Raw genomic sequence first — 15456 nt, forward strand, 5'->3', positions numbered from 1 at the left:
ATATGCGATAAACTCAGTGCATAGCCCCTCGTGATCCTTAGCTCGGCCATTGTGCAGTTTCAATGTCGCGTCCTTGACTCCCCCTTTGGTGAACAACCTGCAAGTGGTGGGGCGAGGTGTGTGTATGAGATCTGGAGTGGACTGGTGTGGGACATCATAAAGATGGTGTGCATGCATGTGCCAGACTCTCGTGTCGGTGAGAGGTGGTAGAGACCTACGCTCAAGAAATCACCGCCAAAAATCCTTAGAGTTGTTGATGTACAAGATGTGCAACAGCTCCTCATTTCGATGAAGAAATGCCTGCTTCTTCCAATGTACGAGACGTCGATACCTGCATACCGTGTTTGGTGTGTTCGGGAGGTGACATCTGGTTTCAAGTCCGGAGCTGTGGGCGATAAGCCTTGCACTCCGCATCGTACCAGTTGTTGCAGGGTACAGAACCAAGAGGTGGAGGTCTAGTGGACTGTGTGGTGTGGGGAAAGATTTGGAGGGCAGCCTCGTGGAGTGTGCGACTAATCAAGGTAGCACGGTCCTCTATGAGTGGTATGTGATCGATGTAGGTAAGGAGTCTGTTTAGGCGTCCAAAGTAGGCCGGTGAGAGACTGTGATCAAAGTGTATGTCGTGGTAGGTGTCGTGCTTCCTATGTGGTGTGTCTGGTGTGGCTAAGCTAGGGGTGGCGATAGTGAAGAATAGGTATGTGTGATCAGCTCCTGGAGGGAGTGGTGCTACGGTGAAGTCGGTGATACATGAAGTGAAGGTAGGGGATCCCATGATGTAATCTACTACACTAGTGCCCCCCCCCGTGTGGGAAGCAAGTAAAACCACCTGAGGAGGGCCATAGGTCAAGCCCATTGTAGATGATGAGATCATGCATCCTGCCCAGATCAAGGAGCGTGTGTCCATATGGTGAAACAAGCCCGTGACGGTCTGATGAGGTCCTGGTCATACCTGCTCCGTCTAGGTCCATGTCTGGTAGCATGATAGAGTCATCTCGAAAGTCTAGGAGTGGTGCCTGGCACGTGCTCCTCCTGGCGTTGAAGTCCCCAACAAGGAGAACTTCGCTACGGGCTGAAAGGTCTCGGATATCCTGATGTAAGGGTGCATATGGCGATGTCTCACCCTCCTCTCGTGCCACTCTGGCGAAGTGGGATGTGTCTGGCGGGAAGTAGCATATTGCTATGAAAAGGTCTATGAAAAGGTGACGGGTGTCTGTGCGTCAGATCCAGATCCACATGAATCGGGTGTGTGCGTCCTTCCTCTCAATGGAGATGGCTCCAACGAGGGAAGACCTGTACAATACTGCGACCCCACCTGATCCTCGAACTCCTCCTATATCCCTCGTCTCATCCATGAAGGCTAACTCCCATGTGTAGCCACTGACTATCGGTAGTGGACGCTCTAGGCTTTGGTGTGTCTCCGTGTAAAAGACTATGTCTCGTCCTATATAAGACTCCGAGAAGTTGCTATGAAAAGGTCTATGAAAAGGTGACAGGTGTCTGTGCGTCGGATCCAGATCCACATGAATCGGGTGTGTGCGTCCTTCCTCTCAATGGAGATGGCTCCAATGAGGGAAGACCTGTACAATACTGCGACCCCGCCTGATCCTCGGACTCCTCCTATATCCCTCGTCTCATCCATGAAGGCTAACTCCCATGTGTAGCCACTATCGGTAGTGGACGCTCTGGGCTTTGGTGTGTCTCCGTGTAAAAGACTATGTCTCGTCCTATATAAGACTCCGAGAAGTTCCCTGGGTCTGACCAAAAGGTACCATTACAGTTCCAAATGGTGCAGGCTGGGGTCTCGGAAACCTGACTCTCATAGGCCCCATCCCCCTAGGCGGTACGGGTGGGAGCCCGACGGGTGCCAGTCAGCAACCTACCATCTCAGACCACATCCCATTTCCCCTCCTTGTGGGCAACATCCCGCTGCTGCAGAAGAACTCATCGCTCCTCAATCTGTAGTGGTGTCAAATCCTCGACCATGAGGGTATCATGGAAAACTTTACATGTACTATTTGATGGGGACTGGGCTTGCCAAACATTTGGATCTATGATGGAAATAGGTGGCTCCCCCTTAGATAGAACCCAATCTGGTAGTGGGATCTCACCCTCGAAAAGATCATGTCTGTCTTGTGTGCAAGGAAAGCCCGTCTCTTACGACATGTCAGTCACCATGAGATCCACTGCACCTCGTGTGTCATCAAGTGGCCCAAGGCTTGCTCACGTGTAAGGTGAAATCTCATCTCTCTACACTTGTCTCATCGAGCCAAGAGTTTTCAGGCATCTTTCCAACCAGGACCTGTGCAGAGCGAGTCATGGGGACAGAGCTAGTAGCAGCACTCTATACCACTGAAACAAGGGTGTCCGAGGCATAGGAAAGTTCTGCATCATCTCCAAGGAAGTGAAGTTGGAAGCTCATAAGCCACATGACTCACATAGACTCGATCAAGAGCACGATCAAGATGGATCTGGACACGGGTTGGTGTGGGCAGGGCTCTCCCTATGGCTAGCGTAATAGCTAAGACGCTAAAAGCTTGATATGAGTGGTCAGCTCCAAGTGGGGGAGGAAGCACAATGAAGTCGTGTATTTGTTATGCAAAGGCTAGGGGACTCGTCAAATAGTCCACTATGCTTGTCTCCCCACATGTGGAAAATAGGTGAATCCGCCAGATAAAGGCCATCTCTGAAGGCCGTTTATATATAATCAAATCATGGACAACACCCAACTCAAGTATATGTCACCCATACCCTATCACATGCGGTGCATCTGCTGAGTGCCTCACTATGGGAATCAGATGTAAAATCTAGTAGGCCCATCTATTTATCTCCTGTGCGCGCATTGAAGTCTCCAAGGAGGAGGATGTCTCCCTGCCTAGAGAACTCCATGATGTCATCATAAATCATCTCATATGGGCTGTGTCCATCTGTAGTGACCTCATGCGTGTAGGATTATGTATTTGAAGTGAAATAGCACACGGCAATGAAGTTCGGCAATGCATCCAATAGCTGGACTCCGTATCCACGTATGTCGTGCATATCACCCATGTAAATGGTCTTAAATGTGATTTGCTACTACTCCCGAGCCCCGTATCCCACTGTCTCTCCTCATCTCTCTCCTATATGCTGACTCCCAAGTGTATCATGTCACCATGGGAGCCCCCTCTCTGGACTCTCATGTGTCTCAATGTAGAAAATGATGTCTTTGTCGATGTAGGTCTCTGATAAACCCCTTGGGTCTGACCAAAGAGCGCCATTGAAGGAAACATGGTGAGAGTGAGAGAGAGAGAGAGAGAGATAGGCTAGGGTGAGAGGAAATGGTACTCAAATGAAGACAACATAAAAGGCTTTCATTCATTCATCATCATCAATGAGATAAGTGAAGTACAAGCCTTTATAGGCTAGACGCACACACACATGTACCAAAAGCATATGGGATAACTCCCAAGGTGACACCAACACCCCCCTTCAGAGCAAAGAGTGTGAGACCCAACACGTAAGGAGTGGACCAATCCCCCCTCCACTGCAATACTACAAAGAGCAAGTCCAACTATCCAACACCTCCCGTGTGAGAGTGATTTCTCAGTCAGCTTGCGACCGGCAAGGGTAGACCATCACTCGTCACCCCCCTTACTCTAAACTGGGTCGTCAATACCATCATAGCAAAGTAAAAAACCATACAATCATTTTTGGGGGACAACCCAGGGCAACGAATCCTTATTAACTCCAAATACATTCATTTTAGAGGAACTACTTAAGGTTGAGAACCCTTTATTGACTCAACACAAAAAAACTAGTAGCACTAGACATCATCTACCACCTTAGAGCTTAGAGAGGGATAGATCATCCATTATAGTAGATAAAGCTTGCTTGTCACGACACGATTTTGTAGCCTAGAATGTATTAGGCTAGAATGATCAAATGTAATAATTAGAAGGTAGGCTAGGTAGGTTTAAATGGCTAAATGCCATATTGATAATGTATTGGATACATTAATTGGTTAATATAAATGGAGCACTCACACATGTAGGTCCTAGGATAGGAATGGGTAGGAATGCATGGGTGCATTAATAAATGGTAGACATAAGGTGTCATAGGCTAAGGGTAGAATAATGGGGTATGCCCAAGGGATGGATCCCAAGAGGCATGAGAGGTTGTGACCTCTCGTATGCATGGAATGTGTGCATAAGCCATTATGCATTCATATGTGGTATGTGGATTGCAGGAGCATTCTAGTTGTTGTCAATAGCAAAAGTACACTCACGTGGGCACTCCTTCCACCCCATTTGGAGGGCCAATCTGCCTCAATTTATGCATCATTATTCCACACATGTGCATCCTCCAACCGGTTCGTGACATTGCTCCTTAGGTCCAATAGATGTGGCAAAGAGATTCTAGAGCTTGTCCCATGTCGTCTTGGCTAGACTATTGAGGTCAAGATGATAAAGTAGATTATCATCCAACCGCAAACCAATAAGTGCCAATGCCTTGTCATTCTTCTTGTCCCAAGCTGTGAGTTGTGCTGATTGATCTTCACCATGAGGACGAGGCTCCATGTGTGCAAACTGAGGTAACAAACTCGCAGCACTAGATGAAGAACCAGCAAGTATGGCGGCTGGTCAAGAGGGCAGAGATAGGTGGCTTGTGGTGCTCCAAATGCAAACCCTAATCAAAACGCAGCAAGAAAATGCTCTGAAATGCAGAACTGAACCAGAAAAGGAGCGCTTGTGGTCGTTATAACTGCTCGAAGTGCTCAGCAGGACAGTCCGAATTGCTGTAACAGGTTACCAAGCTGAAAGCCGGCTGGTATATGTGTGCTGGAAGCCTCAAAACAGCTCGGAAATGGCTCTGTTGAAGGAGGCTATGCAGCAGCAGCTCATAAAGGCTGAGTTCGACGATGGAGAGCTCCACAAGTGCATGCAGGCCTTGAAGACTGTGCCAACCAGCAAGGTAATATTCTGTCAAGGGTGCCTACGGCTCCAAGAACTCCCGAATAGAGGCAGCAATGAAGGCAAGCTGTGGATGGCCCTAGCTGATGTGAATGGCTGAGAGAAGGAGGCAAAAACAGAAGCAAATGGCTGCAAGAGGAGAGGCAAAATGAGGCAGCTGCATAGGAGAGAGCTGAACAAAGTTAGGGTTAGGGCTTGAAGGATGATGACCAGGCAGGGCAGATTAGGGCAAGGACTGACCTGCTCTGATACCATGAAGGAAACATGGTGAGAGAGAGAGAGAGAGAGAGAGAGGCTAGGGTGAGAGGAAATGGTACTCAAATGAAGGCATCATGAAAGGCTTTCATTCATTCATCATCATCAATGAGACGAGTGAAATACAAGCCTTTATAGGCTACACACACACACACACACATGTACCAAGTGCATATGCAATAACTCCCAACGTGACACGTGGCACTCACACATGAACCACTACTAGATCTCCTAGTACAACACACCAACACACTCTTTGGCTATGATTTCTCCAACAACCATTACAATTCCACACTGCCATTTTTAGCCTGTTTTGACTTCTCGTACCGTGACTCAAACAGCTAGCCTCATGAGCTGCCTATTTTCCCTTCTTCTCTTTCATCCCTATCTACTCTCTCGTATGATCACTTTGCCTTCTTTGTATGCTGACCATTTCCCTTCCAATCTCTGCTGCCATAACCCACACCTCCCTCCTCCTACGCTCTTGCTGTAGGAGTGTGAGATCATCATCCAAGAAAATCTTGGTACCCTTCAATGTTGCCCTCATGCTCATGAGGGTGGATCTATCTATGGTTGTCCGTAGTTTCATAACCATGGGCCTCATTGGTGTATTTGCTTTACCCCCTCTCCACGCCGCTTCACAAGTAAGGTTGACCCCATCTTGACAAATAGGGCTTCAGCATCTACCAGGGGGGTGTCACCAACTGTTAGGCCTCTAACCAGCACATTCAATGCCTTGCTGCTCCACCTCTTTTCTTCCTGCAAAGTTTATGATATGAGCTCCATTTTGGGTGCTACTGTGCCCTTTTTAACCACTTCATTCCATACAAGAATATCTGCTTTCCCTTTTGTGAGTTGCTGCATTAACTCGGCATGTTTTCCTTAAATGTTTGCTTGCAAATCTGCTATTTCTTTCTTGAGCTTCTCATTCTCACATTTCAGCTCATCAATGGTCTTGCATCCCCCCTTTGGTGTTCCCCTGGTGTCCTTGAGTCGTCGTATTTCAACAGACATTATCCATGAGGCAACTCCTTTCTGCTTCCCATGCTGTTTTTATCTTTTCCCATTTCTCTCTTTTGGCCTTCTCTTTCCTCCATTCCTCTTGCATCTTTCCTCCCTGTTTTTTCACGTCAGATAATACCTTGCCTACCTGTGATTTTTCAGCTAGTAAGGTCACATTTGTAGCTTCCAGATTCTCTATTTTCTCAATCAAGACCAAGCAGATTTTAGTGAAATGGGTGATGACATCCGAACTGGCCTTAGGTGGCATCCCGGCTAAATATGCTGTCAAAAGTACTTTCCAAAGCTTGTTTTCCCCCATGTATCCTCTACACATCCCCGTATAGGCATTGTGCACAAAGAATTGAAAAGAACCTCTTTTTTCCAGAGCATATCCAATATACCTTGAGATACCTCTCAATTCTCACATGTTGTGGCAGTTTCTTGATGTACCCTGGTATTTCTTTACATTTTGGCAAATTCTTCACAGCTCCAAGGTCGTTTGCAGGTCCTTGTGGATTCGGGAGGTACCGACAGGTGAGAATCTTGATGTTCTTGGTTTTCTTGACAGTGGATGGTTGTTTTTTGCAGGTGCAGAGGTTGTTGCAGCAGCTCTAGGGCCTGGGATAGACCATGGTGTCCCACAGGGTCACTGCATAACACCAATGGGAGGCCAGGTGGAAGGAACAGCCTAGGTGGTCTTGGTAGTGGACAGCAACCACAAACTGCCATGTTATCAGCAGAATGGCATACAAGTCCAGAGGCAGCATGTCATCACGAAACAGATCTGCAACAACTAGAACCTGCCGTGTGGGCAGATTGCATTAGCAGCAAGCTCCAACTGGTTACCAACTATGAGGCCTAGGCCTCCTTTGCATAGGAGGGAGGGCTAGTCTATTTCTCCCCTGCCCCACCCCTCATATTGGCTGACCCAGCCCCAAATAGGTGGGGATGATCCCAATATGTGGGCTGACCCACAGGCTGCCGATCAGACCTGTGGGCCCCCTAGCTGACCATTCAACAAGCTGACCTGGCCTCCAAGTAACCTACTCCCAGGCAGCTTCTTGCCAACCCCTGGTGGTCCGCCAGATCTTGGTCCCTTCCAGGGCCTATAAAATGCTTTATGGCCCTGCCTTTCTGCAGGATCTCTCTAGCTGTTTGCCATGCCCACATACTGCTCATATTGCAGACACATTTTCTGCCTAGAAGAGTCGTGACAGCCAGGATACTGCCCACGTGGGAGTTCTTCATTCACCTGCCCACATGGCACCTTCAAACCATGCACATGTGACAGCTGTTGTTAACTAGAATTTACTGCAGGTGTCGCTCCCCCTTGTCCTCCTCCTGCAGGGGATTTATATAGGGGGAGTTGACAATGCTTGAATAGAATTGCTCCTGGTTGGATTTCAGGTAGTCCCCCTTCCCTTGCTAGTCCTATCTCCGATCCTTCCATCCAAGAGTCGGGCTTGAATAGCAGATTTTTATAGTTAAGCATAGATGTTAAAGCATCTTCACTAAATCTTGTTGGCAAAATATGCTCTCATGTAGGCATCTTGTTTAAAGAGCCAAGCCAAATTTGGGCTTCAAGCTAGCTTATGTTTTGCTCTGAAGCCAACTTCTAGGAGCCCTTTGAATTGTTGTAATTGACACAAGAGCTATCTTCTCTCACGTGTTCGCTCAAGGTATTTCACTGTATGAACTGAAAGAGAGATGTACACAAGCGCTTGTATACACGTGAGTGAGGCTCTAAGAGCATTAGGTGGAACTGGCCCCCTACTTTAGTGTATTTCTATTTTAGATGCCAATAGGCTGGACCATACACAACTATGGTGAAGGGTCCAACCTTCTTTTGAAGATGAAGTGGCCTTCAGGCTCCCACACCTGTGAGCCTCCTACTTGGGCTCTAATACCATGTTAGAAATGACCCAACAGAGGGTACGCACAGCGGAAGACTGATAGTAATGCCCAAGAGCTCACACAGTGTGGTGTGGGGTGTGGAATCACAAACTTCTTAGCTTATGTGCATAAGATGTGCAGACTCATCAATAGACAATGAACCGGCCAGATAGAGAAACCACCTAAATAATATATTTCCGTCCAAAGCTATGGACACAATACAAAAGAGATAGATCCAGAGTCCCACCAATGGTGTGGTCCTCTGATCTTACCACAAGGTACTTCTCCTATCTGCTGGCTATCTCTAGACTCAAGCCCGCGTGCTCCACCTCGAGCGTCTATAGGCTTTCTGTCCAGAATGGTTCTCTCTACCTTACTGCCTGTAGATCAGCCTAGGTAGGCAGCACTTACTAGCTCAGTCTGCAGCCCAAGGAAGCCCTGTCTGCTGTAAATCTGCTGCTCCAGAGAATGAGATATGAGGGCTGGAGACCCTCCTTTTACAGGCCCCAAGGGAGCTGGCAAAAACCGACCAGCCTGCAGCAAACTCGCCGACCAGACCAGCCGACCAGTCTGTGGCTGGTCCAGCCCTATTAGGGCTCACAACCCGGGGCCTTTTGGGCCCACTCTCCTAGGGCCTTGGCCCTCCAATCAAGGCAAGGGCACATCCTATATAAAGGCAGGTCCCTGCCTCATGGCAGCTTCTTTTGCTGCTCCAATAGGCCTCATCCAGCCCCATACTGCTCCGTACAGTTGCGCGCCGGGTCTGCACACCCTCCGTACTGATCTGTACAGTTGCACCACCTGTCCCAGGTCTTCTCTAGATGTGCTGCCCACATGACAGCCATGATGCTGTCCATGTGGCAGCCCCTTTCTCTCTTTTTCTGTGGGGTACTGCCCTAAGTCTCCCTCCCCATGCTCTCCTCATATGGGGGCTTATAGATGGGGAGGTGACCATTCCAACAGGAACAGCCACGTGGCTGGTAGGAACTGTACGGTGCAGTCTGGAGCAGATCTGACACCATGGGAGGGCTGGAACAGCCCAAGTTCAAGCAGGAACAGGCCAGAACACATGACACCTGCTGTATGGACTACTTTGCAGCTTGCAGGTGCCAGACAAATCGGGATAGTTCATTGCAGGCTGGTACAAGACGTGGAACAGGTGAAAAATACGAGAGCAGGTAGGCATGGAGATCGTGACAGTTTTGGGCTGGATGAGACTGAAGGTTTGCCCAGTTAGGGCAAAAGCCCAAGTCAAAAGATGATTCTTCAAGCGAGGCACAAGACTAACTGTAGAACAACAAAAAGAAAAAGTGGTGCTGTTATCGTGAATTGTATGAAAGATGAGCACTCACACACGCTATGTCCTAGAGAGTAGGAATGGGTAGGATGATGGGTGCACGTGAAAGGTAGATTTAAAATTTAAATGTGTCGACTAAGGGTAGTATAAATGGGATGTATGGACCTTGGATCCCAAGGGAAGAGTGTTACCCTTTCGAGTCTCGAATCATTCTTCCTTCTTTTGCATTCTCTATATTCTCCCTCTCATTTTGAATGACTTGCACTTAACTTGAATGACTTATATGTGTCACCCACACATGGGCGCTCTCCTCCATTGGAGGGCCAATGCAGCATTGTAAGTGTTAACGTTAGACTCTTTTACCTTTTCGTGAGAAGTGGTATCAAAGATTGGATCCTTTGCCTCTAGAGCCTTGTGTTTGATTGTATAGGAGATTCAAGACAAGACCCTAAGAATCGCTCATGCATCCATTAGGAGTCACGTCTAAGATGACGTTTACAACTCGAATATTGTTTGCAAAAGGCGAACTGTCTAGGCAGCTTATCTCAAGCTGGTCCACGTGTGTTGGGCGGCCGGGTCTCCATGCGACAAGCGCTACTTAACCTGCTTCTCCTAGTTTGTAGAAAGTGTAGCAGATCACACAGGTAAGCTGGCTGTACTCTTCACTTTGCGCAGTAATCGTATGCACGCAATTTTTCTATAACACCGCAAGTGCATTCCTAGCTTCAAGGTCTTGCTTTCCGACCTTCTTACGTTTGTATTGATTAACGATTGCACATTGTAAAATCTTTATTTTTAACTTCTTTGCGACTCACGTACAGTTCGACCCTCAAGTTGCTCTTTCCACGTGTGAAATAAACTGCCGTAAATGCACCTTTTAATGCCCAAATGACATCGAAATATGTGTCTTGAAGAGAAACCCAGATTTGCTAGTTAAGAATTCTTCTCCTGGATGTCTCAACTGTAATGGCTTCCATTGTAAGGTATTCCTCAAAGAAAATTTTGATTTATTAGTATAATCCCAGGGACAATTTTCTGCAAGAACAGCAATTATTAATTTGACTGTGATGATAAACTCACGGGAAGAAGGTGAAAATAGGAAGCCGTCGGCTGGTAGTGTTGCTGCTGCTGCTGATGGTGATGCTGTTGGTGCTGCTGTTGCTGCTGCTGGGCCATTCTGAGTCCGGACTTTGAAGGCTAACTTCAGTTTGAACTCAAAATTCGTTCAACGAACGATGAGCTCACACTATTAATTAATTAGTGGGAGGCGGGCGGGAAGGGGGAGGGGAAATAATTAGTCTCACTTGGGAGGGGAGAGGTTGAATAGGGGGGTTATTAATTAGTAATTAACCTTCTCTTTCGCAGGCCATTAATTGATGTGTCGATGGATCGCGAAACTTTTGCGATGCGGCTTCTAAGAGGAAGGGGGTGGTCGAGTACAGGCAGGGGGGCTATGAAAGCCCACCCAATACAAGGAGGAGGAAGGGGAGGAGGGGGAAGGAGGAAGCACGGAGTAGAGGAGTGGGAAGAAGGAAGGACGAGGAAGAGTGGGGAGGGGAGGTGGGGTGGAAGGAGGAGGAAGGAGGAAGGAGGGAGCGGAGGAGAAAGCACGGCCACGTAGAGGGTTAATTAATAAGTTAATTGGCAAATGCAAGGGAGGGGATCGTAGATTAATTAATAGAAAAGAGTCGAGGAGCGAGGGATACCGGAGATTTAGAATAGGGAGAGGGATGAGGGAGGTTTAAAGCTACGAGTAGCATGACCTGTCTATGACGGGCTAGAGACCCGCTCCGCTGGGTCTACAAGCGGGATCTAAATTTTAAGAAAATAAAATTTCAAGTTTGAAGACCCCTCTATCTCTTCAATTTGTCAGTTGAGAGTGTTGTGATTGTGCCATAAATTTAGTATCAAGCTCATTGTGGTGCTACTTAGGAAATAGAGGAAGCAAAAATTTTGAGTAGTTATTGCAACCTTTATTCCTCTCAAATGCTTGGAATCTTATGTATTATGTGTCATGGTTTAGTAGAATTTTGAATGCCCCAAGTGGAAACCATGGCTTAGGCAAAGCCATCATCCAATGGGAGCAAGAAAAAAAAAGGGGGATAAGCACTCCAAAATGGAAAATGTATTTAACATGTGTATGTGTTGATTATTTGGACATATGTGAGTGAGTGCATCCATGTATGTATGCATGTGGTGTGGCTATACATGTGTCTCTATGCATGTGCATGTCTATGCTTATGTATGTGCATATGTGTGTGTGCACAATTGTGCATTTGTTTACATGTATGGGCAACTCTTATTTCTATCGTTTTACAAAATCTGGCAAACTTCTTGAGTTCCAAATTTTGCATCCTCCATCCTACTTGTGCACTTGATTATACTTTGATCATGGAGGAGAAACCTACCTTAAGCTGAGCAACACCATGCAGGCCATGTTGTACCTCCAGCCAATCATGAGCTCCTCACCTAGATGCTTGCCAAGGTCACCAAACGTGGCAACCTAGCCTCTCTATGGCATCCAATGCACATTGAGATACAAATCCTTTATCCTCATGACAATTTGTCTAGGTGCTTGTGGCTAAAGTTTCTTTTTGATTGATTGCTTCTACGTGTGAGATCATGTTAATCACTATTGCAATGTCCAATCCCATTGTGACCACTATATTCAACTATAGCAAGAGAGCTGTCCTTATCTCATATCTCATGAAATTCATCAAAATCGCCCGCCAAAATCAAAATTTGGACTCAGCACTTAAAGACCGCTACAGCATGTTGCATTAGGAGGGAGAAGATAAAATCTAGGATGCATTGTTAGAGCAATGCAATTTTAAGCACCTTCAAAGAGCATTATTTTGTGGCAAAGATCTCCAAAAAATCACATTTGCAAAGTTTGCATGCTTCATTGAAAAGACATAAAGTCCTCACACCATAGATACATTCACACTGACACAATGGTTGTCCTAAATAACTGGTTACATAACCACTCTTCTTCAATAAAGATGTAACTATCCATGTAGCAAAATGATCGATCAATACAGTCTTCTTGTCTGTATCTCTATCGTGTCCATATCACAGAGTTCGAACTTTCTTCAATTTCTTGGCTTGCATTCCAACATTTGTCCCAAATCTAACATGGTATCATTGTGCAAGATATTGATCCATATCCTCAACACTTTATTGCACATGCCTAGATGTTCATCTTGGTGACTTATGTCCTAAGCCCCAACTACCCTATGTGATTTATAAATGTCCATTCTCACTCATCGAATTTTAAGCAAACTCTTTTCAAGGCCACCCCTACTCGAACTTGTCATAGTTTCTAGTTTTACATAGGGTAGATGGGCTAGTAAAGGGGTGATTATGAGTAGGGAGGCAAGCATCCCCCAGTATTATCCACCTCGGTATTGAATATTGGTCATAGAGAAATGATGAAAATGTTGACATGTCAAGCTCTCCTTTTTGGAGAAATTATGCCTTTGTATGGACTCTCAATTACCCAAGTATTCGCTCTCATGCCTATAACATGTTTCTATCTCCTTTTTACTGGGCGAATTCTGACTTCATTAAGGCCATTTCCTTGCCATAGTAATCTTGAAAGTTGAACCTAAGATAGCCCAAATGGCCATAGTAGCGATGAAAATTTTGATGGCATTCCCATCAATGCCCATTGCTTATTGTGCTTTTTCCCCGTCAATGGCCTCTTCCAATGCTTGATGTTATCTCAAGCCTTATTTAAAGCAACCTGCAAATATGTCCAGGCGTGTTCCAATCTACACTTTACGGGCATTTGCTACATGAATGATAGCAAAGTCAAACTCTTCTTGATGGATATGTGCTCACAATGTTTACTCGATGACCTCCATCATGCATATGTGCTCAATTCTCTACTACGACACAAGACTCATGAAATGGCATCTCCCTAATATTATTTATTTTAATTTTAAAAAAAAACCTCTAGTGCCTCCCATCAATGGAGATTTCTCCAACCCTAGTTAAGGCTACCTTTATATATACATATACATATCATCCCTCTCTCTCTCTCTCTCTCTCTCTCTCTCTCTCTCTCTCTCTCTTTCCCCCCATGTGTGTGTGTGTGTGTGTGTGTGTGATTCCACAAAAAAAAACGTGTGTGTGTGTGCGCACGTAGAGAGAGAGAAAGAATTCTATAATATAATATATTATCAAATAGAAACTATCTATACATATACATTACAATATAAATTATATATTATAGTTAATATATATACTTCTCTCTCACTCTCTCTATATATATATATTATATCAGAGAGAGAGAGAGCGAGAGAATATATATTATATACTACAATATATTATATTATAATATGTATAGATATATACTATATTATTATATATCGTCCCCCCCCCCCCCCCCTCTCTCTCTCTCTCTCTCTCTCTCTCTCTCTCTCTCTCTCTCTCCCCCCCCTCATGCTAGTAGCTTGTCAGGCTGCAGTCTGTTGTGGATGTGAGCGTTAGAGTGGGCAAACCATGGGCGAACGATCGAACATGTGGCACCTACAACGTGTGGCACAAACGGTGCGTGATCTTTCTATGAGCTAGCCAAACGAGGGCAAACCATGCTTTCGACAAGTGGCGTGCATGCGTGGGCACGACAATGCATCCATTTGCTGCCTTGACTGTTGATGGGCTACATGCACTGCAGTCCTCTTCTCAGACTTCCAGGTTTGCATTTACTTCACCCACGTTGCTCACGCCATGTGGCCTTATCTGGTCTGCCACCTCCCTGACTCCTTGTCTCGTGCCACCTTGGACTACCCTTGCTCATTTGTCATTGCACCCTGTGTAGCCTCTGCACCCTCTCGTAGCCTTTGCTCTACTAATCTAGGCGCGTAGTTTGCACATCTACACATCCGAATTCCTAGACTCGGCCCTCCTCCCCTCACGGTGCCACATGGCATCCCATCCAGACCTTCTCAGGTTTGTCCACTGAACAATCCCTCCCTCAAACTGCGGTGCTGCCTGCATTTATAACCCTCCCTCAGATTGCAGTGCTGCCCTATGATGGCCACGTGTCCTCTGTCGCTCCATGGTGCTAAGATCTCGTGTTCTTCCCCTCTCCCAGTGCTCCTCCCCGAACCTCCACAATGCTCCTCCCCGGACCTCCCTCCTCCTCTTTCCCAACCTCCAACTCGCTACATAGGTCTGGTAGATCCTTCCTCCACTCCCTCCAAACCTCCAGAATGCTTGACCTCTAGGAACCTCCCTCCTCTCACGTACAGGATTAGTCCCCATAAGAAATATAAGAGAAGTATAAATCTCTTTAAGCCAAATAATTGTTAGAGTTTATTAAATGCAATGCCTTTTTTTCACAAAAAGGAGCCAGCTTGTATTAAAGTAAACAAAGTACAAAAATGTGGTCATCTACTAGGGGCCAAACGCTCATGACCCACGTCATTAAGGTAACTAAACCATAGTCAACAATTGACTAACTCCCAACACAACTACATTGTCCAAAGGCTCCCATCATCAAAGTTTTGACAGAGTTCAACAGGGGCACCCCAAACCCATTCCAAGCAACACCATCATGAAATACCAAAGAATTACACAAAGTCCAAATACACAATAGCACCACTCATCTGAACACTGGCCACGTGACCACAAGAGTAGACGGGAACCTCTCAGTGTCCCCCAATAGAGCAACCCTCCATGATAGCCAAGAAGGGAAATCGTCCCATAGGTCAGCCCCTTTGATTGCCAGGGCAACCATCTTCCAGATCCATCACACCTCCAGACACATCTAGAACAAATGTCATAGAGCGCCAAAAACTTCCCCTACCATCCATCCCAAACTTCCACACATCACCACACCATTTAAACCACCAGGTACGGCACCTCCACAGCTGCAATGGACTCTGCACTAAGAGCTCTATAGAGTGCCTTGAGTGTTGTGTGGCTAAGTAATCGGCCACCTTCAACATGCCATTGTCAGGCTCTAGAGAGGGTAGACAGGATCACATTGGACAGCCAGCTCGATGGAATGGAATCTAAAATCTATCCCAACACCTCCCTCTCATGCATCTGAAT

The 15456-nt window shown here is 46.3% G+C and overlaps 1 protein-coding gene across 3 annotated transcripts in view; it reads right to left on the bottom strand.

The window, feature by feature from the left end:
• Nucleotides 1-10662, bottom strand: part of LOC147895591 (mediator of RNA polymerase II transcription subunit 9-like) — a 64153-nt gene extending 53491 nt beyond the window's left edge. For all 3 annotated transcript variants that reach the window (XM_087384163.1, XM_087384164.1, XM_087384162.1), the window contains exon 1: nucleotides 10474-10662. In XM_087384163.1, the coding sequence (XP_087240289.1) occupies nucleotides 10474-10569 (96 nt within the window). In that variant the 5' untranslated portion in view covers nucleotides 10570-10662. The remainder of the gene's footprint in view (nucleotides 1-10473) is intronic.
• Nucleotides 10663-15456: the final 4794 nt, after the last annotated feature.

This window comes from Dipteris shenzhenensis, chromosome 13, assembly GCF_047967505.1.
Source record: "Dipteris shenzhenensis isolate YYH24624 ecotype China chromosome 13, Dip_SZ_1.0, whole genome shotgun sequence".
Lineage (NCBI taxonomy): Eukaryota > Viridiplantae > Streptophyta > Polypodiopsida > Gleicheniales > Dipteridaceae > Dipteris > Dipteris shenzhenensis.